This window comes from Theropithecus gelada, chromosome 17, assembly GCF_003255815.1.
Source record: "Theropithecus gelada isolate Dixy chromosome 17, Tgel_1.0, whole genome shotgun sequence".
NCBI lineage: Eukaryota > Metazoa > Chordata > Mammalia > Primates > Cercopithecidae > Theropithecus > Theropithecus gelada.
Genome location: NC_037685.1, coordinates 63,888,463 through 63,900,219, shown reverse-complemented (window position 1 = coordinate 63,900,219; position 11,757 = coordinate 63,888,463). Strand labels below are relative to the sequence as shown.

Genomic DNA, 11,757 nt, shown 5'->3' with positions numbered 1-11,757 from the left:
TTATTTATTTATTTATTTATTTTTGAGACGGAGTCTCGCTCTGCCGCCCAGGCTGGAGTGCAGTGGCCGGATCTCAGCTCACTGCAAGCTCCGCCTCCCGGGTTCACGCCATTCTCCGGCCTCAGCCTCCCAAGTAGCTGGGACTATAGGCGCCCGCCACCTCGTCCGGCTAGTTTTTTGTATTTCTTAATAGAGACGGGGTTTCACCGTGTTAGCCAGGATGGTCTCGATCTCCTGACCTCGTGATCCGCCCGTCTCGGCCTCCCAAAGTGCTGGGATTACAGGCTTGAGCCACCGCGCCCAGCCAGTAGACACAATTTAAAACAGATATGTACTAAACATACTTTTATGTTTGCCTCTACACTTCTGTCCTACTCACTTTAGCAAATTTCTACCTGTACCTCTTGGGAATCTTACCCAGTGTAACAAAAATAAACAGATAAATCAATAAACAAATAAAATAGGAAATGGAATTTAGACATGTAACATACCAGACTGCTGCTACACTTTAGGATATTATACATCTTAATATCCTAATCTATACTGGGAAGGGAGACTATCCAATCTCTGTATCTTATGGAGGTATAGAGATTCTAAATATGCAGGCAGTGTTTAAACCATTTTGTTGTAAAACCTGATTTCAGAAGGCCAACATTCAACATTGTTACTGAAAACAAATTCTAAAAGGACTGTTTTAAAAATGGATGCCTATGTTCTCCTCAAAGAATTACAAAGATAACTTTAAAAAAGTAAAATCTCTAAAGATAACCTACTGTTAGGTTTTCCCTTGATAGAAGGTGGAAATGAGGTCCTAAGAAATACATTACTTGTCCAGTTACAGAGTGGCTGGGCAAGGCCCTACTCCAACTCTTATTCTGCTCCCTTACGTCCAGACAAAAAAAATTGTTAAATTCTGTGGATGAAATTAAAGCTGTCTTCATGATGATACATAGAATGCACAAGCTTTGACAAATAATATAATAAAAGATAGAAGCAAATAATTTTTCAAGAAATAATCATAAAGCCTTCATTTTCAGACCTGCAGTAAGTATACTCACAAGTTTTAAAACTGGACTCACTTCTCACAGGGAGAACCCAAATTGTAACATTTCAGAACAGGAGGGAATTTTACTCAGTACAGCACTGCTTACATTACTGATGAAATATTGTTTATTTTGTAGTCCCACTATTTAAGAAATTCAAGGCTATATTCACAAGATTTATTAAGTCATGAAGTAAATGAAATTAATCAATTAACAACCAGCAGTTTTGGTAAAATATTTGCTCCTTCCTATCTAACAAACTAATCTTAGAATTTGAATTTTTTTAGGTATCTACCGTCTAAACATTTAGGAGGTAGCTTTATAAAATTATGTTCTAATAATAGTAACTAACATTTATATGGAACTTTTATATAGATTTATTTGATCCTAAAACAATATTTTATGCCCATTTAATAGCTTTTTTTTTGAGATGGAGTTTTGCTCTTGTTGCCCAGGCTGGAGTGCAATGGCATGACCTGGGTTCACTGCAACCTCTGCCTCTTGGATTCAAGCGATTCTCCTGTCTCAGCCTCCTGAATAGCTGAGATCATAGGCATGCGCACCACACCTGGCTAATTTTGTATTTTTAGTAGAGATGGGGTTTCACCATGTTGGCCAGGCTGGTCACGAACTCCCGACCTCAGGTATATTGCCTGCCTCGGCCTCCCAAAATGCTGGGATTATAGGCGTGAGCCACCGTGCCTGGCCAGCTATTTTATTCTCATTTACTTTGTTAATAAAATGAGAATGCCGCGATTCTAAAGCCTATGCTACTTCTAACAGTTTAGAGCTTCTGAAACATTTCTACCGAATTACCCTTAGGGTAGAGGATTATCAAGTAAACTCCAGATAGGACTTGAGAAACATGGAAACTAAGCCATTACTTTGAAGATATTTGTTTTATCTTAAAAATAAAAAAGGTTTTTGCTTCAGAGTACAGGAGGGACAAAAATAAAACAAACAAGTTTTGCCTGTATTTTAAACCAAATTTATTTAATATATAAAATTCTAGAACCCTCCCATCCTCTACTTGGTATAGAGTTGAAAACGTACCACCACACTGGTTTGGCACATCACTGAAAATCCCAGAAATGTACACATCCCTTCTGAGAAATGCAGCATTTCAACATATTCCTTCCCGTGATGGCCAGAGAGTCTAAAACAGCTTCCCACCTTGAATAATCATCAAGCCTCATTATATGTCCTCTTACTCTCTCACCTCAAGGTAAGCTGGGTCTGCTGCATTCTTCACTGCTTCGTAAAGCTCTGCACCATCTTGCAGAGCACGAACTTGCTGTCTTGTTAGTGCACGTGATGGTAAATATGGTTTTGTTGTGTTTTCTAAGAAAAAAAAAAGGATCATTAATTCACTAAACTGTAAATTTAAAGCAACTAAAACTAAAGAACCAAGCATAAAACATCCAAAGAAGGGAGATTTTAAAATAAGAAACTATGCATCTGCTAAAAGTTTTTTCTTTTTTTTTTTTTTGAGACAAGGTCTCAACTTGTCACCCAAGTTGGAGTGCAGTGGTGTGATCTCGGCTCATTGCAACCTCTGTCTCCCGGGTTCAAGTGATTCTCCTGTCTCAGCCTCCTGAGTAGCTGGGATTACAGGCATATGCCAACATGCCCGGATAATTTTTGCATTTTTGGTAGAGACAGAGTTTCACCATATTGGCCAGGCTGGTCTCAAACTCCTGACCTCAACTGATCCACCCACCTTGGACTCCCAAACTGTTGGGATTATAGATGTGATCCACGACACCCGGCCTGCTATAAGTTTTCTAGGAAATTTTGAAACTAGTGTACTCACAGTTAAAAAAAAAAAAAAAGTCATACAGAGTTTAATTACAGTAATATGTGAGTTAAGCACAAGTATATTTGTTTTAATGTATTGCACTTTATTGAGTTTCACAGATACTGCATTTCTTTTTAAACACTAATTGAAGGTTTGTGGAAACTATGTTGAGGAAGCCTACTGGTGCCATTTTTGCAACAGTATGTGCTCACTTCACGTTTCTGTCACAGAGCTCTGACAGAGATGTATAGTGTGATTAATGTTATTTTCATGCCTCCTAACACAATATCCATTCTGTGGCCCATGGATCATGGAGTCATCTCAACTTTCAAGTCTTATTATTTAAGAAACATGTCTTATAAAGAATAGCTGCCATAGTGATTTCTCCGATAGATACGGGTAAAGCGAATTGAAACCTTTCAGAAAGGATTCGCCCTTCTAGATACCATTAAGAACATTAGTGTTTCATGGGAAGTCAAAATATCAACAATAACAAGTTTACCAGAAGTTGATTCCAAACCTCATGGATGACTTTGGGGGGGGTTCAAGACTTCAATGGAGGAAGTAACTGCATATGTGGTGGAAAAAGCAAGAGAACTAGAATTAGAAGTAAAGCCTGAAGATGTGACTGAATTACTGCAATGTCACATTAAAACTTAAATGATGAGGAGCTTCATAAATCTCATCTTGAACTGTAATCCTCACGTCGAGGGACGGACCTGGTGGGAGGTGACTGGATCACGAGGGCAGTTTCCCTCATGCTGTTCCATGATAGTGAGGGAGTTCTCAAGAGATCTGATGGCTTAAAAGTGAGAGTTCCCCCGTACTCTCTTTCCTGCCACCCTGTGAAGAAGGTACTTGCTTCTCCTTAATCTTCCACTACGACGGTAAGTTTCCTGAGGCCTCCCCAGCCATGTGGAACTGTGAATCAATTAAACCTTTTTCCTTTACAAATTACCCAGTCTCAGGTATTTTTATAGCAGTATGAGGATGAACTAATACAGAGAATTGGTACCAGGAGTGGGGTACTGCTATAACAATAACCTGAAAATGTGGAATTGACTTTGGAACTAGATAACAGGCAGAGACTGGAACAGTTTGGAGGGCTCGGAAGAAGACAGGAAGATGTGGGAAAGTCTGGAACTCCCTAGAGATGTGTTGAATGGTTTTGACCAAAATTCTGACAGTGATATGGACAATGAAGTCAGGCTGAGGTGGTCTCAGATGGAGATGAGGATTTTATTGGGAACTGAAGCAAAGGTCACTTTTGCTATGCTTTAGAGCAAAGAGACTAGTGGCATTTTGCTCCTTCACTAGAGATCCATGGAATGTAGAACTTGAGAGAGATGATTTAGGGTATCCTGTGGAAGAAATTTCTAAGCAGCAAAGTGCTCAAGGTGTGATGTGGCTTTTTCTAGAAACACACAGTCATACGTGTTCACAAAGAGACGGTTTGAAATTGGAACTTATATTTAAAAGGGAAGCAGAGCATAACAGTTTGGAAAACCTGCAGCCCGACCATGAAATAGAAAAGAAAAATCCATCTCCTGGGAAAGAATTCAAGCCATCTGCAGAAGTTTGCATAAGTAACAAGGAGACAAATGTTAATAGCCAAGACAATGGAGACAGTGTCTCCAAGGCATGTCAGAGATCTTCACAGCAGGCCCTTCTATCACAGGCCTGGAGACCTTGGAGGGAAAAATGGTTTTGTGGGCTGGGCCCAAGGCCCCACTGCTCTGTGCAGCCATGGGACATGGCACCCTGCATCCCACTTGCTCTAGCTCCAGCCATTGATAAAAACGGCCAACGTACAGATCAGCCCATTGCTTGAGACGGTGCAAGCCCCAAGCCTTGATGGCCTCCATGTGGTGTTGGGCCTGTGGGTGTGCAGAAGACAAGAGGTGAGCTGTGGGAGCCTCTGCCTAGATTTCAGAGGATGTATGGAAGTGCCAGGATGTCCACGCAGTAGTCTGCTGCGGGGGCAGAGACCTCATAGAGAACCTCTGTTAGCACAGTATGAGAGGGAAATTGGGAGGGAAATATGGGGTTGGAGCCACCCCCTAGAGTCCTCACTGGGGAACTGCCCAGTGGAGCTGTGAGAAGAGGGCCATCATCCTCCACTGACAGCCTGCACTGTGTGGCTGTCACTCAACGGCAGCCCATGAAAGCAGATGCAGGGGCTGTAGCCTGCAGAGCCAAAGGGGCAGAGCTGCCCAAGGCCGTGGGAGATCACCCCTTATTCGGCATGCCCTGGATGTAAGACATGGAGTCAAAGGAGATTTTAGAGCTTTAATGACTGGCCTGGGTGTGGTGGCTCACTTGAGGCTAGGAGTTTATTTTTTTATTTTATTATTTATTTATTTATTTATTTTTTGAGACAGAATCTTGCTTTGTTGCCCAGGCTGGAGTGCAGTGGTGCGATTTTGGCTCACTGCAACCTCCGCCTCCCAGGTTCAAGCGATTCTCCTGCCTCAGCCTCCCAAGTAGCTGGGATTACAGATGTGTGCCACCACGCCCAGCTAATTTTTGTATTTTTCGTAGAAACAGGGTTTCACCATGTTGGCCAGGCTGGTCTTGAACTCCTGACCTCATGATCTGCCCAACTCAACCTCCCAAAGTGGTGGGATTACAGGCGTGAGACACCACACCCAGCGAGGCTAGGAGTTTATGATCAGCCTGGCCAACATGGCGAAACCCCATCTCTACTAAAAAGACAAAAATTAGCTGGGCATAATGGTGTACACCTGTAATCCCAGCTACTTGGGAGGCTGAGGCATGAGAATTGCTTGAAACAGGAGGCAGAGGCTGCAGTGAGCCAATACCTCTCCACTGCACTCTAGCCTGAACAACAGAGCAAAACCCCATCTCAAAAAGAAAAAAAAAAAAAGATTCAGTGATTTCCTGGCTAGATTTCAGACTTGCATGGGGACTGTAGTCCCTCTGTTTTGGCCAATTTCTCCCACTTGAGATGGGAGCATTTACCCAATACCTGTACCCCCATTGTATCTTGGAAGTAATGAATTTGCTTTTGATTTTACAGGCTCATAGATGGAAGAGATTTGTCTTGTCTCAGATGAAGACTTTGGACTTCAATTTTTGAGTTAATGCTGGAATTAGTTAAGAATTTCGGGGACTGTTGGGAAGGCATGATTGGTTTTGAAATGTGGAAAGGACATGAGATTTGGGAGAGTCTGGGACAGAATGATATGGTTTGGCTCTGTGTCCCTACCCAAATCTCATCTCAAATTGTAATCCCCATGTGTTGAGGGAGAGATCTGGTGGTAGGTGACTGGATCATGGGGGTGGTTCCCCCATGCTATTCTTGTGCTAGTGAGGGAGTTGTCACGAGATCTCATGGCTTAAAAGTGGCAGTTGACCCTGCACTCTCTCTTCTGCCACCTTATGAAAAATGTATTTGTTTCTCCTTTGCCTTCTGCCATGATTGTAAGTTTCCTGAGGCCTCCTCAGCCAAGTGGAACTGTGAGTCAATTAAGCTTCTTTCCTTTAGAAATTACCCAGTCTCAGGTATTTTGTATAGCAGTGTGAGAACAGATTAATACAGAGCTGCTTCTTATGGATGAGCAAAGAAAGTAGTTTCTTGAGAAGGAATCTACTCCTGGTGAAGGTGCTGTGAATATTGTTTAAATGACAACAAAGGATTTAGAATATTACATAATACGCTGATAAAGCAGAGTTTGACAGAATTGACTCCAATTATGAAAGCAGTTCTACCGTGGATACAATGCTATCAAACAGCATTGCATGCTACAGAGAAATCTTTCATGAAAGGAAAAGTCAATCAGTGTTGCAAATGCTCTTGTCTTATTTTAAGAAATTGCCACAACCGCCCCAACCTTCAGCAACTACCACTCTGATCATTCAGCAGGCATCAACATCAAGGAAAGATCCTCCACCAGCAAAAATATTACAACTCACTGAAAGCTCAGATGATCATTAGCATTTCTTAGCAATAAAGTATATTAAGGTATGTGCATTGTTTTTTTAAGACACAATGATACTACCACACATTTAAGAGATTACGCTATAGTGTAAACATTACTTTTGTATGCTCTGGGAAGTCAAAATATTCATGTGATGTGCTCTACTGTAATATTTGCTTTATTGCGGTAGTCTATAATCAAATCCACAGTATCTCTGAGGTATGCCTGTAAATGATTTCATAATCACTTATTTATGAAAATAGTTGATAATTTTAAGCAAATAAAATATAAGAAGCAATATTTCTGCAGATAACTGTGGAACTATAAGTTCTATAGAACATGTTATATCTTCTATATAAATCATGAGGAAATGAAGAAAAACATAAAATCTTCAGCAACAACAAAAGGGAGATATGAAAAAATAAAATTTATGTCATATAAACATAAAAACACTACGATTTTTAACATTAAAATTGACACCACAATAGGCCCTAGTTCCAGGCATCAAAACACATGAAAACTAATAACTACGGCCGGGCGCGGTGGCTCACGCCTGTAATCCCAGCACTTTGGGAGGCCGAGGCGGGCGGATCACAAGGTCAGGAGATCGAGACCATGGTGAAACCCCGTCTCTACTAAAAATAGAAAAAATTAGCCGGGCGCAGTGGCGGGCGCCTGTAGTCCCAGCTACTCGGGAGGCTGAGGCAGGAGAATGGCGTGAACCCGGGAGGCGGAGCTTGCAGCGAGCAGAGATCCGGCCACTGCACTCCAGCCTGGGCGACAGAGCGAGACTCCGTCTCAAAAAAAAAAAAAAAAAAAAAGAAAACTAATAACTACAATGACAAAAATGCAAAAGTCACATAATATAGGTAAGAACTCAGGAAAAATATTACAAATGGCTTAGGGAAAAATAATCTGATATTTCTGTCCCTTGTTGCTATGCTTTCTCTAATACCAAAAAAGAATACTCCAGATACTAAAAAATAAAGTCAATTTATTATTCAAAATAAAAACAATTTACTCATTAAAAATGTTAAATTGAAAGTCTCTAAAACTTTGTTCTTATATTAGAAATAAAAATGTGTACCATATAACTCATTTTACCTTCATGTTCTTCAAATTCCTCTTGAATTTTAGTGAATAAGGCTTCTAGTCTCTTTTGTTGGGCCTCCACATATTTTGCTGCTTCCTTTTCTTCCTCTCTTTCATTGCGAAATATGTATAATCCAGATGATGTCTTCTCCATCCACTGTAATAATATGTTACACACACCAAAAAAGTCATATATATATAACTTTCAAATTAATTGTATCAGGTCAGGCACGGTGGCTCACGCCTGTAATCCCAGAATTTTGGGAGACTGAGGTGAGTGGATCACCTGAGGTCAGGAGTTTGAGATCAGCCTGACCAATATGGTGAAACTCCGTCTCTACCAAAAATACAAAATTATCCGGGTAGGGTGGCGCATGCCTGTAATCTCAGCTACTTGAGAGGCTGAGGGAGGAGAATCACTTGAACCCGGGAGGTGGAGGTTGCAGTGAGCCAAGATCACGCCATTGCACTCCAGCCTGGGCAAGAGACCAAAACTCCGTCACAAACAAACAAACAAACAAATAAAGCTTATCAAAAGAAAGAAATATATGATAAGTTTCAAGAATATATCATACCTGTATAGGGTATGCTCTTTGAATAATTACATCAACACAACCAACATTTCCTCCATCACTGAAAAGTGATGATAAGGGCAGGGGAAAAGGTCTAGGGTCAGGAAAGAATCCAAGTTTGGTATACCAGCGAGCAGGCCGAGTACTGTTAGCAGAAATCTGGACAAATTAATAAATATATGGATTTAGGAGTTAAATATGTATTCAATTCTATTACAGATATCATAAGTTTTCATTCTTTTAGAACTGCCTTAAAAATATTCACTTTAAAAAGTCTTAGGAAGATTAGTAAGACAGTAAGTAAAAAATGTATCAAAGTGAAAATATTTTCAAAATAGAGTACTTCTCAAACATATTGTTTATACTGCTACAAGTTTTTAATGCTATTTAAATGTTTCTATTAGAAAACAGATAAAAGGAACTTCAATTTAAACATAATAGTTTAAAATACACTTATTCAATCAAGCTTCCTCAAAAAACCTACATGGACAAAGGCAACTAGAGAGAATAGGAAGTGAGGCATCACCAAAATTTTGGAAGCTAAGAATTTGTGGAACGAGTAAATGACAAAGCAGCCTGAGAATGATTATGGTTAACACAAAGAGCAAATATTCATCGAACACTTACTAAGGTACCTGGCATAGTGTTAAGCACTTTACGTATATTAACAATTAATCTTTGGCCAGGCAAGGTGGCTCACGCCTGTAATCCCAACACTTTGGGAGGCTGAGGCAGGCGCATCACCTGACGTCAGGAGTTTGAGATCAGCCTGGCCAACATGGTGAAACCCCATCGCTACTAAAAAAAAAAAAAAAGTAGCCAGGTGAGGTGGTGGGCGCCTGTAATCCCGGCTACTTGGGAGGCTGAGGCAGGAGAACTGCTTGAACCTGGAGGCAGAGGGTACGGTGAGCTGAGATTGTGCCACTGCACTCCAGCCTGGGTGACAGAGCGCGCCTCTGTCTCCAAATAAAAAAGAAAAGAAAAGAAAAGAAAAAGAAAAAAACAAATTTTCTTCACAATAATCCTAAGACTCATCTCCATTTTACAGATGACGATAAAACTAAAATATGTGAGAAACTACACAACTTGCCCAAGGTTATTCAGCCACCAAACTTGTTGTAAGGAGTTAATATGAAACAAAATAATTAAAGGAACAAAATAATTAAATAACAAAATAATTAAAGGAAAACACGCAGAAACTGGAGGCAACAGGTACCTGTGAAGGCTGGAGCATATGGTGGGGCTGAAAATAGGAAAAAATGGTTGACATTTTGTACAAAAGTAGTTGAAACACCAGATTTTCTTTCCTATCCCAAGTAGCCAGGTGGCTGTCCCTCCCTCATACTAAAAAAGAACCCAGGACCCTATTCTTGCTGCAGCATTTAAAAAAAAAAAAAAATGCAGGAGACTACTTTCTGGAGGGCTGAACCATACATATCGTGGACTCTCTGGAACACTGAGCAGATGCAGCCAGGGTGGGGGTGAGATGCTATTACTGAAAACAAAACTGAAATAAAATTTTTATGCTGAAAATGACTCTCCCTATTAATTTCCTTACTCTGCTCAACTCTCGGAACAGTCACTGATATTTGAGGGTCTCCTAGTTAAATTATCACATTACTACCCTATGAGCTGACAAGCCTCACCACACATACAACTTGTGGATCAGTCAATGATCACCATTGAGGAAAGTCTCTAACCTGAAAGATTCAAACAGAGAAAGGTTTTCATTTAAAAAAAAAAAAATGCAGGAAGCAGAAAAAATGAAAATGAAAACAAAACATTAATCATTAGCTTTAGAAAGATAAGAAGATACTGTATCTATGAAACAAGAACTGAAAGTCACAAAGAGAGAAAACATTTAGGGAATAATAAAGGTCTCTTGAAAATTATGTTGGTAGACACAAATTCACTTTAAGAATTAGAAGAAAAGGGCTGGGCACAGTAGCTCAAGCCTGTAATCCCAGCACTTTGGGAGGCCAAGGCAGGCGGATCACGAGGTCAGGAGTTCGACACCAGCTTAGCCAACATAGTGAAGCCCTGTCTCTACTAAAAATACAAAAAAATTAGCCAGGTGTGGTGGTGGATGCCTTTAATCCCAGCTACTCAGGAGGCTGAGGCTGAGGCAGGAGAATTGCTTGAATCTGGGAGGAGGTGGTTGCAGTGAGCCAAGATCGTGCCACAGCACTCCAGCCTGGGCAACAGTGCAAGACCCCGTCTCAAAAAACAAAGAATTAGAAGAAAAGACAACCCTAATTTGAGGGTTGCGAAATGGTTATATTTTAATTCTATTATTCCTTATTTGTTGAAACATTTTTATAAACAGAAACTTCCCCTGATCTACTTGAGGGTCCCAATATATAGATCACATAAGAGAAGAAAGATAAATGCTTGATTTTTTTCTCCTTTTACTTAGTCTTTGTTGTTTTTTTGAGGCTGAGTCTGGCCCTGTCACCCAGGCTGAAGTGCAGTAGCACGATCTCAACTCACTGCAACCTCTGCCTCCTGGGCTCAGGTCATCCTCCCACCACGGCTTCTCAAGTAGCTGGGACTACAGGCGCATGCATACCATGACACCTGGTTAATTTGTGTATTTTTTTTAGAGATGTGGTTTTGTCATGTTGACCAGGCTGGTCTCACACTCCTGAATGCAAGCAATCTGCCCACCTTAGTCTCCCAAAGTACTGTGATTACACGTGTGAGCCACTGTGCCTGGGCTTTAGTTTTTAAAACAATGAGAGTAGAGGTATCATTTGTTATGAATTTCAATTTTTTGCTATTATCCTTTTTTCTTTTTTTTCTTTGCAATGGAGTCTCGCTCTGTCACCCAGTCTGGAGTGCGGCGGCAAGATCTTGGCTCACTGCAACCTCCGCTTCCTGGGTTGAAGCAATTCTCCTTGCCTCAGACTCCCAAGTAGCTGGGATTACAGACACCTGCCCCCAGGCCTAATTTTTACATTTTCTAGTAGAGATGGGGTTTCACCATGTTGGCCAGACTGGTCTCGAACTCCTGACCCCAAGTGATCTGCCCACCTTGGCCTCCCAAAATCTTGGGATTAGAAGTGTGGGCCACTGTGCCCAGCCTGTTATTATCCTTTCTGATGCTCAAATTATTTTATCTCTGATCAGTAAGAATCTATTCTAGTACACTCCTGAGTCCTTTTGACATGACACTAGTAGTGTTTGATGCTTAGTTTTTTTCTGGTATGTCAAGACTTTCCAGATTCATATACATCCTCCCCTGAATCTGGACTCAGACATTTCTTCAAGACACCTTGCATCTTTTTTTTTTTTTTTTTTTTTTTTTTTTT

General features: G+C 40.7%; 1 protein-coding gene across 1 annotated transcript in view; it reads right to left on the bottom strand.

Moving 5' to 3' along the window:
- The window catches only part of BRCA2 (BRCA2, DNA repair associated), an 86,356-nt gene that overhangs the window by 20,652 nt on the left and 53,947 nt on the right, over positions 1–11,757 (bottom strand). Inside the window, exons 19-21 of the mRNA XM_025363964.1 lie at positions 8,450–8,605; positions 7,887–8,031; positions 2,263–2,384 (exon numbers count right to left, since the gene is read on the bottom strand). Coding sequence (XP_025219749.1) covers positions 2,263–2,384; positions 7,887–8,031; positions 8,450–8,605 — 423 coding nt within the window. The remainder of the gene's footprint in view (positions 1–2,262; positions 2,385–7,886; positions 8,032–8,449; positions 8,606–11,757) is intronic.